Source organism: Hypomesus transpacificus, chromosome 21 (assembly GCF_021917145.1).
Source record: "Hypomesus transpacificus isolate Combined female chromosome 21, fHypTra1, whole genome shotgun sequence".
NCBI classification, from domain to species: Eukaryota; Metazoa; Chordata; class Actinopteri; order Osmeriformes; family Osmeridae; genus Hypomesus; species Hypomesus transpacificus.
The window spans coordinates 10,081,147-10,101,155 of record NC_061080.1 but is presented as its reverse complement, the minus strand read 5'-3'; the positions used below and the strand labels follow the sequence as shown (position 1 = coordinate 10,101,155).

Sequence of the window (20,009 nt, the reverse complement as noted above, 5' to 3'; positions counted from 1 at the left end):
TTTACAATAGCATTGCTCCTTAGTAGTTACTTTGTTATAACATTTTTTTTACCTACGATTGTCTACTTATATAGAAGGATTGACAAGATATTTAAGCGCTAGATAGCATTTTTGAAAATTTGTTGGCCATCTTGGAATTTCGAAAGTTTTGTTTCACTTAGAACAACTGGCCAATGGGTAGCAGTGTATGGGATGATGCAAAAGCGTCCACTAGAGTGGCTGATGTGCAACTAAACCACCAAAACCCATGCATATACAAGAAACAGAGTTTTGAATAGCTGTCCACTGTAGTGACCGCTATGCAGCAGAGGGTTGAGTTTAAGTGAACACATTCAGTTTAGTTTTGCACTACAGGTTAATATGCATTTTATACTTTGTATGCCAAAAATATCCATTAAATGCATACATGTGACTATAAATTAAGGTTGAGAAATTGCATCTGCATTTGGTATGCGAAAGTTATCAGGACGTCGCAAGGGAACGTCCCCATGACGTCGCAGACAAACGTCCCCTGAACGTCCCCTAAATGTTATGAGGACCTTACATGGACGTCCTGGGGACGTTTGTCTGCGACGTCCCCGGGACTTTCAGGGGACCCTACAAATAAACATCATGGGGACGTTCCCTTGCGACGTCCTGATAACATTCAGGGACGTTCAGGGGACGTCCCGGGGACGTCATTTTGTTAGCTGGGAATAGCCATATTTACCAAGATATAACAGCCCCGTAATGACACCACATATTGCAAAGTAATACTTAAATCGTCGCTGTTTACCCAGACAATACGATCAGTTTAAATGCGAACACTGCCGAGTAGTACTCTATACATGGGGTAAAATTCTACCCGCAACACAATAGGCTTTTTAGTGTTGCATGCATTTGTCAATAGCATCCAGTATAGATGGACCACATATTTAAATTTAAGGTTCCTATATGTTTATTATATGCACTGTTACGTGCGCCTCTTGTTAGAGGGAACGCAACGCCCCGCTGCTAGTGAGCCCACCCGGTAGCCAGAGAACAGGCGTGATGTGTGTCGCAGGTGTAAGAACAGACAAGGCCGAGGTACCGTTTAAAGGGGGCTTTATTTTGCCAAACACGGTAGTGGGGGGGAAAGGGCTGGACGGAACCAAAACAATGAAAGTAAAATAAGTCACACTCCTAACTCAAACGCCAGCCGGCGCGCTAACCAGAAACACAGGGGGTGGTCCGCCCAGGTCTTACCTAGTGTGTTTAACAAGGTTTCAGCTATGGGTGATGTGTGTCCATGGGCCTCTTGCCAGAAGAACAATAATTATGATATACACAGATCGCACAAAACAGAGCGCACAGCGCAACACAGAGCAGAATAGTCCAATACAAACAAATAGCGCAACCCAACCAAACAGACCACAGTCAACGGGCAGCTCTACCAAGACAAAAAGAGACCCGAGAAGCGTTATGCGGCGGTCTTTATACGCGTGGCTCCAGCTGCAGTCACTGATGAGGGGGGGGGAGGAGCCAGCGCTTCAATTAGCGAGGGAACCTTGGGGAAACACAAACACACAACCACAAACATAACACTGGGGAACGTAACATGCACCTTCCTTTATAAACTTTCTATATGCACCTTTAAAACCCCAAATACGTTTTTAGTAGCCTACATTCAGGTAGTGTGTCAACGGTAACAAGTTGTTTCAGAAGAAGCCAAAACAAGATGTTACCTGAAGGCCAACGTAGTTAATAAATACGTACCGATTTGGTAACATTTTGTGAGCTAAATAGCTCTCAGTGTATGGCAACGGACTGCCATGACGAACGTATTTTTGCTCTAGTGCGATCGAATCCCACTTCATGCGAGCATGCAAATGTTTTATTTTGTCTCCATTTATTTTGTCCTGAATGGATGTAATGTAGTGCGCACATAGCCTATACGTTCATACTTTCATATTCGCCGCAGCAAATATGAGATCCGACTTGAAAATCGCCAGTAACATGTTTGTGAATTTGTGACAAATCTGGTGATGGAGGAAGACTGATGCGTGAACGCACAGCTGGGGAACCAGTTAGCGTGGTAACCAGTTGGGCGACAACACCGGCAAACAAATTATATAAACACTTCAAAGTTGTTTTTTAAGCCATCCAGTGAAAGGGTGTATTGTTGACTTGTTGTAGCACACGAACATAGCACATCTTGCACAAATCCACCTAATTATTTAATATGTTAGCAGCGGGACTTCTCGGCAGTTCTCCATTGAATTGAATGATATCCCGGGTAAAGCGGAAGTGCAAATACAACGGAAGTCCTAAAAGATGAAGAAAGTGGGCGGGCGGAATAAGGTGAATTGCTTGACGGCACGCTCTGGTTACTTCCTTTTTTTATTATGCAAGAAAAAATACAACAAATAAGTAGCCACTTACATAACAAAGAAGAAAAACAAAACTAAAAAATGGCTATATAATGCATAATTAAGTCAAAGTAAGTTATATTTCTTTAGGATAGCACATGTTTTCCCTGCTTTTGTATTGAAAATGTTGCATAAAGGCATAGTGTACATGTTAAAGTCAGATGGCTGAGCAGTTAGGTGATCGGGCTATTAATCGGAAGGTTACCAGTTTGATTTCCGGTCGTGCAAAATGATGTTGTGTCTTTGGGCAAGGCACTTCACCCTACTTGCCTCGGGGGAATGTCCCTGTATTTACTGTAAGTCGCTCTGGATAAGAGTGTCTGCTAATTGACTAAATGTAATGTAAAGTCATCACTTACATTTATGAATATGAAATGTACCCATCAGAATCAGTAGTTGGATAAAATAAATACAATCTGAAACAACATCTGGATTGATAAAATAAGTAAGGGATAATGCCCGACGAGGTGTCCAATATCACCTGATAATGGACGATGCAGAGGCGTGAACTGTCCGACACGTAGCGGAGTCCATTATCAGGTGATATTGGACACCTCGAAGGGCATTATCCCGCTTATGCCATGGTCACTTGCCAACAATTTTTTTTACGAACATTAATATATGTTTCAGGCTTTTTGCTAAAGAAATCTAACGTTTTTTAACGTTAGCCAACTTTGATATTTTATAGTCCTCTCAGCTCATAGAACCAACACTTTCCCTTGGCTGAGCTATTAGCCCGAAAGCTAACGTTGTGCTAGCAAAATTCAAAGGCAACAACAAATGTACGGTTGACAAACAGTAAATATAATTTTAAAGTATGTTGACAAGAAGATTAGCTAGCTAACCAGCCATGTTACTGTCCCAAAATCAATATTAAGATTTTCACGAACAACATCGGCCATATACTACTACTAGGCTACTGTATGGCCGCAGCCTGTGGAGCGAGTTGAATAGCAAATAGATGTCAGATGACCGCATCAAAGTTTACATATTCTCCAAAAAGTGATTATAATTTGACAGTATGTTTAACAACAAGACTAGCCAGCTATCGATCCATGTCATTGTCCCCAAATAAAATCAAGATTTTTAAGAAGAAAATAATTGGCCATGTGTACAGTTGGCGGCAGCCTGTCTGAAATAGATTGACTAGCGAGTTGAATAGCGAATGGGATGTGAGATCGGTTACGTGACGCTGACACAGTACATTCAGAAAGGTAACATTTTCAAATAGGTTAAAATAAATATTGAAGTCACTCGTTGTAAATTACAAGTTAGCTTCTTGTTAAAGTCTTTCAAAGTTGTAAACGGGGGCTTTGACTCCGTCACTGTTGTAATGGTTACTTTGTACAGGCTCTATGTTGCCAGCGGAATAATTTAGAACGGTGAAAAGACTATTTTTGCTGCAATGACGCAGTAGGTGTCCGTTATCACCCGATAATGGACACCCCTGCAGCCGAATCGAGTATTCACCCAGACCATGGTATACAAAATAATATCAAAGCTATTAATTGTTATAGCATGACCTGTTATGTTATGACGAACCAAAGCAGACCAAAAGGATTTAGTATAAATACAATTGCAAAGTGAGTTTCATCCTCAGTAACAAAAAAACACATTTAGGATCAATATTCAGTTTAAATCTCTTATTCAAAAGGTGTGTCACTGGATATATCTTGTGTATAATTTTAAAGGACACTTCTTTAACTTTGTTGGTAATGCAAAATTTGTTAGAAATCTTCCAAACTATCGTCCAGTCTATATCTTCAAAAACAGAAGCCCAATAAAATCTTGAATTCGGAAGCGATGATGCACACACTAAATTCCGAATATATTTATTACAACACCTTTCTTTCATAATATTAAACTTACCTAAAAATATGTCAGATGTGGCATACGTGGAGTATTGTGTAGGTAAAACATTTCTGAGAAGCGCTAAAACCCCAAGTGGTATCGCATCAAACACAGTAGCATATTCTTTAGGAGTTACAGGTAAGTTGAATTTGTCCAGAAAACTTTTATAAGAAAGTAATATGTTCAGTGGCGTTTTTATATGTAAAAATTGGTGGGGCAAAAAACATTTCAAAATGTAGGATACCAGTAAGCTACAAAAGTCCCTCTTGCTACTGATGTGTTTATTTAACACGTCAACAAACAGCGTGGCTCCACACAACACTTTTAACAACAAAGCGGCTTGCTTCTACCAGGTGTTGTAGTACACAAACTGGAGAGAGGGAGACCTTCTTGTGTAATTGCTCTCCTTGTCTCTCTCACACACACACATGTAAAATTACCACTGTCATATTTACAAACCTAAATTAGGAATGCAACCAAGCTCAAAACCAATGTGCCTACAGGGCCATGCGCAAACAGCAATGAGCTCAACAAAACGTAAGGCCACAACGAAGCAGAAATACAACTTTTTAGGGATACAGATCCATTCTATGACAACAACCAGATAAGCATGGACACACTGACACGTCACCATCTTTATCTATCGATCCAGCCCCAAAATATTAGTGATGTGTCGTTCGTGAACGATTCGTTCATTTTGAACGAATCCTTATAAGGACTCGGGAGTAACGAGTCCTCTCAACGAGTGATTCGTTCATTTCCCGACTCGGTCTTTCTACGAGTCTTTGGATCATTTTTCACGTGACCTGCATAGGCTCTGTAGCTAGAGGAAACGAACGATTCGTTCCTTTCCCGACTCGGTCTTTCTACGAGTCTTTGGATCATTTTTCACGTGACCTGTATAGGCTGTAGCAAGAGGAAACGAACGATTCGTTCCTTTCCCGACTCGGTCTTTCTACGAGTCTTTGGATCATTTTTCACGTGACCTGCATAGGCTCTGTAGCTAGAGGAAACGAATGATTAGTTCCTTCCCCGACTCGGTCTTTCTACGAGTCTTTGGATCCTTTTTTCACGTGACCTGCATTGTATTTTTTAGTAGAGGAAACGGTTTCCTTATTCCCTTTCGCGTGGCCGCTGTTTTAGTAAGACGTGAATGAATTATATTCGCTCAAGTCATCATACTGACTGGTTTTGTTATTTTCACTCTACATTTACACTTACAGTTTAGTGCAGTGTTTGACGTGATAATTAAATGCTAGTGTGATAATACATGACCAAATCATACAAACTCATGATACATTATTTTAATGCAGGAATTTATTTTGAAATAGTATTTGCTGGTGCACATGTCATGCACTAACCTACAGTGGACGTATAGGGGCTATACGTCCTTTGCAGTGGACGTATAGCCCCCAACCCCCCCCCCCCCCCCCCCCCCCCTCCTGAAATAAACAAATGACTCGAAAAAAGATTCGTTCATTTTACTGAACGAGATTCAAAGAACCGAATCAGTAAAAAGAACCGAACTTCCCATCACTACAAAATATGACCAATGCACGGACCAGCACCACAAAGGCAGGATGATAAAATATGCTTTCACTCACCAAAGCTGAGAGCTCACTTGAAGAGAAAGGTGCCTTCTTTTGAATGCTACCTAGACTAACCGTTAGCCACTTTTTCTTCAAAAACCACTCCACTTTAAACCTACGGTTACTTTTACCAGCAGTTTGAGCGATGACAATATTGTGGCTGATGGGCACCACTTAAGCTGCTTTACTTCAACTTTCTCCTCCAAATTAAGGGTTTATAGGGTATATAACCGGTGCTCAAGTATGAAATCCACTTTATTCATTTTCTCAAGTTATCTGGCGTTTGTGAAGCTAACAAGCTAGCTAAGACAATCTAGCTAGTACATACCCTCGCTCTTCTTGCCGATTAATGTTGGCGACAAGCAGCCAATCAGGGCTGAAATACAAAATGACGCTGTATTGGGGCAACCGGCTCTCAGCCCCACTTAGCATAAAATTTGTGTGATCTACTTTACATTACATTCTGAGCATGCGTATTAATACTTTCCCACGTCCAATGTACATTGCATTGTGAGAGAGGGGCTAGCCCATAGAGTTAATATAACTAGAGACAGCTACTTCTGTCTTCCAAGATGGCGTCCCCATTCATTTCTATGAAAAGTGCTCAGTGGCGCAGTGAGGCAAGCGAGAGCGCTAAATGGACCGCGCCATCTTTCCAGACCGACTCGTCCGGTCTTGCGCAGAAGCTTATTCCTAGTTCCGAAACTCGTGCATGCTTGCAACTAGCTGTACACGTCATACTTTGCGACAACCACTCGCGAGCTTGTGAGCTGGAGCTAAGGCATAGCAGAAAACTGTCAGAATGTGGTACAAGCCCGATCAAGAAGCAGATGCATGTAAACGTTACGAAGATCAATACCATTAGTACTGTAGTATTATACGTGCAGGGCCTATACGTTGTTCTTTTTGCTTCATGTTTATAGTTTGACTGCTGTATTGTGTTGGATAAATAAACTGTAAACTTATATATCTGGCTCTGTCGTTGTTATAGCTTTGCAAAGCAAGCTAAATTAAGCCTGTATAGCCTACCTATGTTACTATTATAATGATGATGAGTGTTGTTTACTATTACTAGCTTATTGTTAATGCCATCGTTGTAGTGTTGACAAAGTTAACAATATAACAACCATATTGTGGCTATCAGACATATTATTTATATTTGTCTTTGCTCCAGAATAACATGTCAACAATCAATAATGACGCCGTAACATGCCACGATATTACAACTAATTATATGATGCTATAATTACGTTTGTCATGCCGTGAGCATAATAATTTGTTCATTATGAAATGGTTAAATCTGCTTTAAAATAACGGACATAAACTCTACAAGCAAACGTCATGTAGGCCTATGTGTGCAACCATTTGTAAAACGTGCTACAATAAAGGCAGGCAACTGTAGATTATCAAGCCCTTTCTCCTTGTTCTCATTCAGCTCAGTTAAATCAGCGATTTGCTGATGTTCCCTTATGTGCGCGTCCCCTGTTCGTATCCGCAAACACGTTTCCAGGCAACCTTTCTTGACGTAAGCAAATAAATGGGCTGCTAGTTTACCCATTTCGGATTGGTTTCAAATTGAGCAAAAATCAGGAAAAATTATTCTATGAAAAAGCTAGTAGTATGAGCCAGGTTCGAGAATCGAACAAAAATTATTGGGGGAGATAGTTTTAGATATGTTGACTGGAGTTAATAGAATAAAAACGACCGGACGAGTCGGGTAGAAAATCGGAAATGCAATACCACCTACATCCACCGGGGCTGTTGCCTCAAGCCGAGAGGCGAGGGATGGGGGCTTGTGCTAGCCCCACCACGCTCTCCTTTTTGCCAACTAATGTTGGCGCCAGAAAGACAGATAGCCAATCAGGTCTGAAATACGAAATGACGCTGTGGTGGGCCAACTGGCTCTCAGCCCCACTTGGCATCAAATTAGTGTGATCTACTTACATTACATTACATTCTGAGCATGCGTATTAAAACTTTCCCACGTCCAATGTACATTGCATTGTGAGAGAGGGGCTAGCCCCACCAGACCCCCACTTTCACGATTAGCCTATGCTAACTCGAATTGGCAGAGCGCAGTCTGAAGCAGCAAGGCAGGGACCAATGAACATGAAATGAAATCTTAACACAAACGAATGAAACGAAACAATTTAGGAAGACGCTATATTGATAGATAATAAATTATTCGAAGTAAACGAAAATAAAAATTTTGAGAAATAAAAAATAAAATAATTTTGTTGCAGTTCTTTCTGTTGATAACAGGTGGGGCACTGCCCCTAATGACCAGTCGCCACTGAATATGTTATTGGTATCTAACAGTTGTAAAACATACATTATATTGTTATCAAACAATTTGGGTAAAAATAATGATTTATTTTTGTATTTAATATCCTCATTATTCCAAATCATATATTTGTGTGGTGAAAAGTTATGTTTGTAGACCAGAGACCAAGCCAACAGTGCTTGTTTATGAAAGTTGGATAGTTTAATAGGGATTTTAGTAGTATCAAAGTTACATTTTAAAAAGAATTTCAGACCACCGATTGTTTTACTTCCACTTTTCTCTCGAGCATCAACAACACAGCTGACAGGTTAGGCTTTCCCTGTCAATACACATCCTAGGCTTGCTAATGTAGTTGCTCATGTCGCTAATGCTCTGACATTCTGGTTCTGCTTCGGATGCCATCAAGCGGGATCTCTGGTCGTAGTCAGTCCTTCACTAACCAATCAGCATTCGTTAGCAGAATTCTAGCGTGTTATGGGCATCAACAACTCACTCTGTAAGAAATCGAAAGGATAGACATAATTTTGAGTATTTTATAAAAATTTGGAGACGGACGTAAACAAAATGTCTTTGCACGAGCACGCAGGTTTTATTTCAGAAAACAGACAACATGGAATGTCTTGTGGTGATATCGCCGCTGCGTTATGTACCCAGTTTGGAACTACACAGGGTTTTTCAGAGAGGAATGTTCGGAGGTGGTGTGCTGATCAGGGGCTTGTCAGGGACTTCTGCCCTGATAGCCAACTTGAAGTTGAAGTCGCTGAAGGTATTCACAAGGTAGGTTTTAGGTTTTCAGACACCTTTTTTGGCCTTTATTTGAGCGCAAAATAATGTATTTACTTTATGTAAAATAAACATAACCGTTTTTCAATTGGTAAAACCTTGTCTAGTTAAGGTGATTTCTTTGTCTCGTAATTTTTCAACCCCACCCTACGTTTCTTAGCCTGGTTTTCCATCGTTATTCTTCTCCCGGTGCTCCCGATGACCAGTCCGCTACTGCGGAGCTGTGCCACGATGGTGGAGTCACACCATTATTTTTAATTCTCGTGCTGTCAGGGGGTGCTGCAGCACCCTCAGCACCCCTAGTTCCCGTGGCCAGACGGACCTGTCCCCACTGCTAAAAAAATCCTAGAGGAAACACTGAACTACATATATATTTATATTTATTTATACCAAACATAATTCCCCCCCCCCCCCAGACTGGATCGTCTTTTGGTCGAAAAATGATGACTGGACATCTATCTGCAAAAGGGGTTACAGCTTCTGAGGGCAGAGTGGGCAATGTGTTGAGAAGTCTTCATCAACCCTACCACGTTGCAAGACAGCAGGTAAGGTCAACTAGCATTGTTTTTTCTGAATTTCAATAGAACATATGTTGAGATTCTAATCATACGAATGAAAGCTATTGCTCCATTCCATAACCTTCCATAAACCTCAAACAGGGTTTTAAACATTCTAACATCCAAGCAAACAAGCTGATGTGATATAAAAAAAAATATTTAAAGCTTAGACTTTGTGTAAACCAGAGTTGGTTAGACATGTTCATGAAAAGCTGCAGAGGTTGCAAAGTTTGCATTCCAATCTAACACTACAACAGCTGATTTCACTGACAATTTTCTGTTTGAGAAAACTGTTCAATGAAATCAACAGCTGTGGTGTTTGCTTGAAATGCAAACTTTGCAGCCTCTGTAGCTTTCTGGTAACATGTTTGCCCATCCTTACTGAAACAATTATACAGTTACTCCGTTTGTCTCTCCTTGAAAAAAGACAAGGCAGCAGAGAGACCCTTAACCTGGTGTATCTTGCAGTCAAAGTCTTCATTTCAGACAGTGATCTGCAGTTAACAGCCACTGCTCCACACATCTTCGGCATCCAACCAGAGAGTCGCAACATGTGGAAAACATCGGCTCTGCCATTACAGCTGCAAGGGTTATAAAAAATTGATGCAGAAAATAACATTTAATAGCTACTTTCAATATAGAATAAGGAAACTAACTGTAGGCTATCAGAATCAGAATTGTGTTTAATCGCCAAGTGAGTGTTGAAGATGGCGGTGAACACCGGTGACGGCTGGTCAACGCAGAGCTTGAGGGTGGCAGATGGCTATGTTTGTACTGTAGATTTACTTACTGTAACATATCTTACACGTACCTTTACAAACAAGACAGGTGAAGGCTTCCTTTATAGGGTGCAGACTGGCATCTGTGCTTTTGGTCTTTGCAAGCTCAGACAGCTGGTTTATTTTTAAAGTGATGTCTGGGAGGCTCCCGGCCACTTGCTTTAGTTGGTCAATTTTACTAATGACCTCTTGTAGACTCCAACTGTCGTCGTCCCTTCGACTTAAATGTATGAACAGAAAAGAAAGCTTTAAGATTTTTTTCAAATGGTGCATATGAACAAATATCTTTCTGAATATTTTATAAATGTTTATTTTACTCTGTAAAAGTGTCAACCTATGACATATTATTAGTTTTTCTATTTTTACAATTCTGTTGGGTAAGTTGTCATATAATTAAATCATAATGACTTCATTCATGATCATCACTCAAAAAACAGACCAAATTGAGTTCAAATAATAATTATGCATATGAACTAATACAGCGGTTCCCAAACTTTTTTGGCCACGCACCCCCTACTACATCCCAAACGGGTTCACGCACCCCCACTCCCCCACACCTTAAAAAAAAAAGCAACAGCCTATTAAGCCGCATTCAAATCGTACCAATGAGAGAACAGTTTGCTAGCGCGTGGAGTTTGTTTACAAGATTTAGTCCGCTGTTAAATGTTGCAGTGTAAACACAAACCGAACAAAGGGGCAACAGCAACATTTTATCATATTAATCCCTGAATCGGAACAAAGCAAACAAACTACATGGGTGAAAACGCCCTGTGTTAGCAGAGTAGGTTTCTGCAGCGATCCTGGCGTAAGTATTTGACCCAGTGTTAACAGCGCAGTTGAAAGAAACACGTTTTCTGAACTAGCTCTCATGGGAGAGTAACGAGAAAAATATTTATTTGACAGGAACACATCAATTTATATGCTCAAATCACGTGCTAATCTTGCTGGCGTTCATTGGCTAACATGTACCTTTAAATAGCCTGAGGAGTGAAACGGGCAAAACTAGCCTGGCTAGCTAGTAACGGAGGTCGCTTTCTCAGGCAAATGATCATTGAAACAGGCTTGGTTGAAGAAATCCGAGATTCTAGCTATCTTCAGCAGGCTCGTATCTACCGAAGGCAGTCCTCCCTGACGTTCTACGTGTAGAATGGAGTGACAAACAACATTGTGCCGACTGCCAGTGAGCGACTGAGTCTGACTGAGGCTAACGTCAAAAACACTACTGTACTGTAGAAACGGGGACGCAGTCTCACTCAGATTGCCAGTTTTACACAAATCACAAAAATAATTGGACCAGCTGGCAAAAAGCAGAATTCCCAGATCTCTTAAAAGCTGCCCTGCTCGACTTTTTATTGTTGAAGGACTGACTGTAAAACTGTAAAAAAAAAAGCAAAGACATGGCTGCCGCCTATGCGCTCTACCGGGCGACATTCTAACTCAATTTTAAAGACTTTCGTGCCCCAAATCAAAATTCTGATGTGACAGATCAATGTGGAATCGCTTTCTCCAATAAAGGTTTTCCTCCTCGACCTTTTTGGTTTTTTAAAATCTAACTATTGGAATAATCCATGTAACTAGCCGTTATAAAGGCTATATTTTCCCCGTTTTCTGCCACCATGCTGCGCGCATCCCGAATGTTTACAAACAAATAATTGGTCCGGATCCGTGTCAGACGGGCGAGGAAGGCAATACGCGGCTAGCAGGACCCATTAGCCAATCAGAAAGCTTGTACTGTCGTTGCCATATAATAATTAATATTACACCAATAGACCACCATTAAATTTTTCCTCTCGCGCAGAGGCAGCTCGCGCACCCCTGAACTAATACATCAAAAAGGTCACAGGCAAACAATGTAACTCAACCTCAATAAAGACACTTTTTTTCTTCACATGAATTTGCCTGCACATCAAATGTTGCATTACCTTGCTTTAGCTCTTCCATTTCGGAACTCCTCAAAGTCATATTCAGGGATGGCGTAGATTTTTCTGGAGTTTTGTTTCCAGAAATGGGAACCTTAGGAGTCAGACAACATTAACTTCCTTCTGTTTTTGAAATCAACATTATTGTTAAAAAAACAAAACAAATTAGAAGCAAGTGATCATACAACTTACTTCTTGTGCCTTCTGAGTCCACTATTTCATTTCCTTGGCTGTCGGTCAGGGTAAGTGGCTCATCACAGCTCAAGGCATCCTTCACCTTTGCTGTTATTTGTTCAACAGTTGCATCCGCTTCCAAAAAGCAAATGACCACTGTCCTCGAAGTACTGAGCTTGTCATTAACAATTTCGCCAATATGGATTGACCTGGGGATAAACCAGACTGTCTAAAGATCACACCTATGTGCCTAAAATGATATTCATATATTATAGGATGATATTTTAGCAGCAGAAATCAGTTGCATATTTAATAAGTAACCTTTGGAACGATCTTGCTTGGAACAGGCCGCTAGCTCGTGGAGTTCCAGCTCGTGGTGGTGTTTTAGTGGAAGCAGAAGCAGAAGGTGTGAGTCGGTGCGCGAAGGCAAAAGGAACACCAGCAGTGGGTGGGAGCTGATCTAGATCTCCGTGGACCTCATAATGACCGCGATGAATACGTTTTAGTGTGGAAATACGTCCTGTTGTCTCAGGAAATATTGCAGTGTTTGCATCATCTGTGATGTACAGACTACTGCAATTGACCTGTTTAAGTGGATTGAATGAAAAATACCATGAAAGATTAAAAAAAACATTGTAATCAAATAGTAAAAAGACTAATGTAAATCCCCCTGCCCTGATGTTCCCGCGGCTATGCTAACATTAGAATGACATGCCACCAAGCTAACTAAGGCGCTGTGAACTGTTTGAGCATTTTTTTTGCAATGCATAAAAGTATGGAGTTAGATTAGTTTCATAATTCACACAAACTTAACACGATTCAAACAAACTTAACACGATCCAAACAAACGTAACACGATTCATACAAACATAACACGATTCAAACAAACAAACGTAACACGATTCAAACAAACGTAACACGATTCACAAATGTATTTCGTGATTCACAAATGTAACGCGATTTTCAAACAAATGACCCCATAACATTCGTTTGCAACCTGACAAACACAAGTTACAAATCCCTGCATTCGTTGGTGTGAATCCCTGCATTCGTTCGTGTGGATTTTTGGAACTTTCCTGACGCGCTTAGATTCACAAATGCATTTTTTCTAAAAGATATCCTCTGCAGCCTACATTTACATTTAGTCATTTAGCAGACGCTCTTATCCAGAGCGACTTACAGAAAGTACAGGGACATTCTCCCCGAGGCAAGTAGGGTGAAGTGCCTTGCCCAAGGACACAACGTCATGTGCACCGGCCGGGAATCGAACTGGCAACCTTCAGATTACTAGCCCGATGCTCTACCCGCTCAGCCACCTGACTCCCATTAGCCTATCAGATCGTCTTTTCCAATTTTAGCCAATCACATTAACGTGTCTATGTGGACTTAAACAACCTGCCATAATGACGGACATCGTCTTCTTCAGATCACGAGCAATGTCGTCTGGTAGCATGTAGGTGAAATATTGCTTGTTAATCTTATTAAACCGATGATCATACCTGATTAAATATTGTTGAGAATGGCAGGATTCATGTTTAGTCATTTTCCGTGTTTCCAAGGCTAACGCAGAGCCCGTCTATCCATATTAGACATTCTCCGGTGATTGGCTAAAATTGGAGACATCTGATAGGCACTGGCGTGTTCAGGGAGTGGCCTAGGGTGGCACGTGCCACCCCTGAAATCTGATTGGCCACCCCAAGTGCCACCCCAATATCTTAAAATATGATTGGCTATATACCAAGTCAGAGGCGGGCCACGGCACTGAATGTAAACTGCACTCTTGTTTAGAGTTGCAGTTCCTTCTCAAACCTGAGAGGCAGATATGCGCTAAAGTAGCCTGCAAAAAAAAAGGCGCCAAGAAAAAGTTTGAACGGCAAACCTACAGGTGAAACAGTCTATGGAAGCAACACGTCTCTGGAGCGTCGTCGTGAAAGATGTGAGTAGCCTACATTTGACTACACTTACTGTGCCTGTAGTTAAAAGCTGTAACGGTAATAAGCTAAACATTTACCCTGTCTTGTTTTATTTATTTTTATTGTAATTGGCACAAGGCTGTCGTCATCTCATCTCATTAGCAAACACTGTTTGACTGTCAACGATGCTAAAGCTAACATTTAGCTATTCTGTACTGCTAACATTGTTATGTTAGACCCGTGTAACATCAATTACATTCGTGTGTATGCACCTATCTATTGTACAACATATAAGAATGTCGTGCATTATGGGACTATTAAAGTATGAAAAGAAATCAGAATATAAAGGATTTCTTCCAAAGAAAGAAATCCAAAATAGAGCCAGAGCAGAGCAGTCAGTCAGAGGATGAGAGCCAGTTTGTCCTGAAACAGGCTTCAGCTGTACACATAGGTATGTGAAATCCTGATGGTTCAAGTTTGTTCTCATTTTGAATTTACTCATTTGGTTTGACTGTAACATACCACTTAGTTTACTTAGGAAAGGCTGGTTGTATTATCGTTCTAATCACAGTTTATGTATTATTATAGAGTCACATGTGGATGCCGGTAAAGATGAAAGACCCTCAACATCACATACACATCAGGGTTTGTATGAATTTACCTTCTTTAAAACATTATGTGCATTGATTCAAACTGTGATATTTCACTTATACTACAGTGGCATATACTGTCATTAATCCAGAGGTTCCTGCAGGCCATGCACATGGGGATAATGGTGTGGCAGCCCCATTTGGTGGGCTCGGACCTATTGGTATGTCTTAACAATTCATTTTTCATATGAAGTATCATATGCTTAATATTTTAAGCACATTTTAATATCATTCTAATGACAACCTATGTGTTATTGCAGAGTCAAATGAAGATTCTTGTGATGAAGGCCCCTTACCGTCACATACACAGCACAGTATGTATGCCTTACCTTTTTTTTTACATTACTGTATCCACTTTTATTTGGATCATTATATTAATAACACTGGTGTTTAAAAGCTAAATGTGACAATTTGAAATATAATTAAACTGATAAAATCTCTGTATTGCTTCAGGTGTGTCCAGTGCTGACAATCAAGAGGTTCCTGCAGGCCATGCACAAGGGGATAGTGGTGTGGCAGCCCCTTTAAGCCGGCCCGGACCTATTGGTATGTCTTAACAATTCATTGGTATGACTTAACAATTCAAGTCAAATCAGTGACTTAAATGACACTTAAAGGTTCTGATTCCCATACATTTGTCACTTACAGATATTTCACAGTCAAGAGCAGCAGGACCCACTCAGCCCCAGTTAAAGATGTATCCAAAAACCATGCAAGGGGAGGAGAGGAGGTCGTTCAATCCATCTTGGTACAACACGTTTTCATGGCTTGAGTACTCACCAATGAAAGACTGCGCTTACTGCTATGCATGCAGACAGTTCTCTTTGCCCAGCACGTCAGAATCAGTTTTCACGTCAGAATCCGGCTTTTCAAATTGGAAAAAAGCAATGTATAAAGATGCTGGCTTTAAGGTGCATGAAAAATCAGATTCTCACATTACTGCCATGTTAGCTTGGAGTGAACACAAGAGGGCTGCACTTACAGATGCTTCTGTATTAAACATGATCAACAAAGAGTACAAAAAGAAGGTTGAAGAGAATCGCAGTTACATTAAAACTGTTGCAGAAGTACTGCTTTTGACAGCCACACAAAATATGGCACAAAGAGGGCACTGTGAGTCTGAGCAATCTGACAACAAAGGGAATTTCTTAGAAGTTCTTGAAATGATTGCTAAACACAATCCCATAGTAGACCAAAAAATGAAAGCAAAAGGCAATGCAAAATACACAAGCAATACCATACAAAATGAAATTCTGCAGTGCTTAGCCAGTATGGTGCCGGATTCCATCGTGAAAGAAGTGAAAGAGAGTGAGGTATTCTCCATCATTGCTGATGAAACCAAAGATCTACAAAAAAAGGAGCAGCTGTCATTAGTACTTCGATATTATTACAATGGGGCTGTTCATGAAAGCATCCTTGAATTCCAGCATGCACAAAATCTAGATGCTAAGGGGCTTAGTGACATGATCATCAAGTGCTTAGAAAGCTATGGCCTTCAGTATAAATCAAACCTTGTTGGACAAGGTTATGACGGCGCCTCAGTAATGAGTGGTAAACATTCGGGTGTGGCAGCCAGAATTAAGACAGAGGCTAAAACTGCGTTTTATGTCCACTGTAATGCGCACTGTCTAAACTTGGTCTTGGTTGACACTGTAAAGTCAGTTCCAGAGGCAGATTGTTTTTTTTTCACTGCTTGAAAAGATCTATGTATACATGTCAGGCTCTTATGTGCACCAGAAATGGCTTACTGTCCAGAAAGAGATGTATGGTGGCACACCTAGAGAGTTACAAAAATTAAGTGACACAAGATGGGCATGTAGAGCAGTATCTTGCAGGAATTTGATGGATAGATTACCAGCTGTGTTGTGTGTTCTTCAAAATATAAGAGAAGAAAATCACAGAGACAGGTCCATTGATGCTAGAGGTCTGCTTGCACAGATTGACCTCACATTCATAGGCCTCCTTGCAACCTTCCGAAAAGTTTTCGGTGACACAAAGCTGCTTTCTGACCTGTTGCAGTCACCCTCAGTTGATTTAGCTATGGCAGCAGACATGGTGGAGTCACTTCTTGATACTTTTCAAGAGTATAGGACTGAGACATTTAGTGATAAACTGTGGCATAACATAGTAGAGACAGCCAAACAGTGCAACATAGCTGTTGGGAATGTTGAGAAGAAAAGAGCACATAAAGTCAGCACCAAACTTGGTGGGTCGTATGTGACATGTACTATAGGCCTGCGCAAGGGTAATGCAGACAAAGACACATTCAGGCAGGGACTACTCTACCCCATCCTTGACACCTTAGTTTCTGAAATGGAAAGAAGGTTCTCAAAAATTAACTGTTCAGTAATGAGAGGTATACAGGCCTTAAATCCTAAAAGCAGTACATTCCTCCAGGATGACCAGGTCTTTGACTTTGGAAAAATATATGGGTGTGATAAGGAAAATCTTACTCATGAGCTTCACCAGGCTAGAAGAACTTTGCCAAGGAAAGCTGAGAGTGGGGCGGCACAGTTGGGAAACATCCTATATTTAACAGTGTTTTTGGAACCATACCAAAAGGTGTTTGTTGAGCTCTTCAGGCTATGCAAAATAGCTCTAGCCCTCCCAGTCACCAGTGCTGCATGTGAGCGGAGTTTTTCAGCTCTAAAGCTCATTAAAACTAATTTGAGGACAACCATGCTAGACAACAGACTAAGCCATTTAGGTGTGCTAAGTATTGAGTCAAGAAGAGCGAGGGCACTCAACATGGATGATTTTATCAAAGTGTTTGCAAGCAAACACAAGAACAGGCGAATTGCACTGTTTTAACCCTCCTGTTTACCTCAGTTTAATAGTCCATGAGCCAGGGGGTTGGCCGTGCCATTTTGGAGGGAACAAGTCTCATGGTGATATTTTTTTTTAAAGGTCTATGTGGGACATAGACCTATATACTGTTCAAGTGTACCAAGTTTCATGTGGTTGTGAAAAAGTTAATATCATTCTCACATATCACCTGGATTATAACCCACTGCTACTGAAATGGAATTCTCTTGACCTCAGTGTCATGACAATGTGGCCGATGGACAGATTATAGTCTAAGCTTTACAATGATATATGACTTCATGGCATTGTGTGTTGGTTTCCCTCTTTTATACTGGATCTATGTGTAAAATGGCAAAAAAAAGATGTGAAAATTTGAATGATGTTGGCAGTTTTGTCAAGTATATATTTTGCCCAAAGAGTCTTATTTATTTTAATTTTGTTGGCACTTTATACTAGGGATGGGCATAATTAATCGACGATCGATTATCGATCATCTAAGAATTTAGTCGATGACATTATTTGTTCATCGATAAAACTAATGCGTGTTCTGTTGCGTAGTGTGAGTCTTGAAGGAATGCAATGGATTTCGCTATGTGGCAGCAATTAAACATTTTACCAAATGAAGCCAATGTTTGGAAAAAAACGCCACAGGCCTACTCAGTTACCGGCGAGTTTCCATGTATTTCAAAAGTAAACATGAAGATGTCACGGCGAAGTGTAGCGTGAGACCATATTGACTACAAAATTACTTTGTTCACCGCCAACACTGCAAAGCTGAGTATAAATACAACTCCTCCACGACTCAAATGACATACCAGTTGAAGAACCGACGGTGCATCCTGCTCTCGGTGCTAGCACGGAGGATCTGCGATGCACAACGAGTAGAGAAAATTACCCAACGGATCTGAAAGTCCATCGACATGGATATGCTACCCTTAAGTATTGTTGAGGGCGAAGGTTTTTATGAAGCTTTGTTAATTAGCCGGAAAAAAAACGAGGGTCAGTTGTGTTTGAGCACAGGCTTCTAGCTGTCGGCTCCGCTTCTAGGAGTTACAGAAATAGTTGTTTTTCTAATAGCTACAGATCTCAATGCGTAAACACGCTGTTTTTTCTATTTTCACTGCATTTTAATAATCTATAATATATCTATAAATAGTTAATTTTAATATAAAAATGTTAATGATTAATCGAAAATCGATCGTTAATTCTCCCGACGATCGATTAAGACAATTTAGTCGAATGCCCATCCCTACTTTATACAGAAAGTGCATTGTCTTTTTTGTATGTACTGTATATCATACCTTGGAAGGTTGTTTTGAAGCTAGAATAAAGTATGGTAGTTTTCAATCACATTTGTGTGTTGCCTTTTCCTGAATGTTGTGACTAGTAGGTCTGTTCTTGCTTGCAGTGTTAGTAAGTAGATCTATCTATAAGTAGATATGGGCTGTGGTAACACCACATACAAAAATGGTAAATTAATGCTATGCCGACACGTGTGTGTGTGCGCATACGTGAGTGTATATGTCTGCACAGGCGCTCCTGCTCACACTTCATGCCACCCCTGCACACGTCAGTGCCCCACTGGTGCCACCCCTATCAAAAATGTCTGGACATGCCCCTGCTGATAAGCTGCAGAGGATATCTTTTAGAAAAAATGCATTTGTGAATCTAAGCGCGTCAGGAAAGTTCCAAAAATCCACACGAACGAATGCAAGGATTCACACCAACGAATGCAGGGATTTGTAACTTGTGTTTGTCAGGTTGCAAACGAATGTAATAGAAATACATTTGTGAATCGTGTTACGTTTGTTTGAATCGTGTTACGTTTGTTTGTTTGTTTGAATCGTGTTATGTTTGTATGAATCGTGTCACGTTTGTTTGGATCGTGTTAAGTTGGTTTGAATCGTGTTGCGTTTGTTTGTTTGAATTATGAAACTAATCTAACTCCATATAAAAGTGTCAATTATAAGTTGAACAATGACAGCACCTGAAAAATCCTGCAAATCTTGTCTGCCAACATATCTTCTCTCAGTGTCACCCGTTTGGGTCCTCGAAAAAGCACAAAACTTTCCATTGCCGGTGTTGGACCGAATTCTCACTCCCCCGCAGAATCCCACTCCCCTACGCGTGAACGCGCACTGCCTTCCTAGCGTATTGCTAGATGTAGTTTGAGGAACCGAGGCATTTAATTCATGTTTCATCAAAATCTAAGTTATGTTGACCTGCACTTGAGAGCCTATACGATTTGTATGTCGTGCTACTCGTAAAGTCAGAATTATTGTCTCAAGAAAATAGACGAACTTTGGAGCTGCACTTGA

At 40.6% G+C, this 20,009-nt stretch overlaps 1 protein-coding gene and 1 long non-coding RNA gene across 3 annotated transcripts; one reads left to right on the top strand and one right to left on the bottom strand.

Moving 5' to 3' along the window:
• Positions 1-1,099: 1,099 nt before the first annotated feature.
• Positions 1,100-19,867, bottom strand: LOC124483755. The gene is made up of 6 exons (XM_047044301.1): positions 19,679-19,867; positions 12,645-12,907; positions 12,342-12,532; positions 12,153-12,243; positions 10,263-10,450; positions 1,100-1,525 (listed from the first exon to the last, which is right to left on the bottom strand). The coding sequence occupies exons 1-6, from the start codon at positions 19,763-19,765 to the stop codon at positions 1,509-1,511; spliced, it is 837 nt and encodes a 278-aa protein (XP_046900257.1). The 5' UTR covers positions 19,766-19,867; the 3' UTR covers positions 1,100-1,508.
• LOC124483757 lies at positions 14,190-15,028 on the top strand. Of its 2 annotated transcripts, none has more exons than XR_006957897.1 (3): positions 14,190-14,259; positions 14,825-14,881; positions 14,991-15,028. It is a non-coding gene; the product is annotated as an uncharacterized LOC124483757 (long non-coding RNA). The 2 variants fall into 2 exon arrangements; XR_006957898.1 differs by having other exon boundaries at positions 14,979-15,028.
• Positions 19,868-20,009: the final 142 nt, after the last annotated feature.

Bases quoted from the DNA above. Each gene is read 5' to 3' on its own strand.
- LOC124483755 (XM_047044301.1), bottom strand. From the start codon at position 19,765: ATGGAAAGTTTTGTGCTTTTTCGAGGACCCAAACGGGTGACACTGAGA. The intron at 12,908-19,678 runs GTGCTGTCATTG...CCACTTAAACAG, and splicing joins AGATTTGCAGGATTTTTCAG to GTCAATTGCAGTAGTCTGTA. The intron at 12,244-12,341 runs GTAAGTTGTATG...CTGACTCCTAAG, and splicing joins GGACTCAGAAGGCACAAGAA to GTTCCCATTTCTGGAAACAA.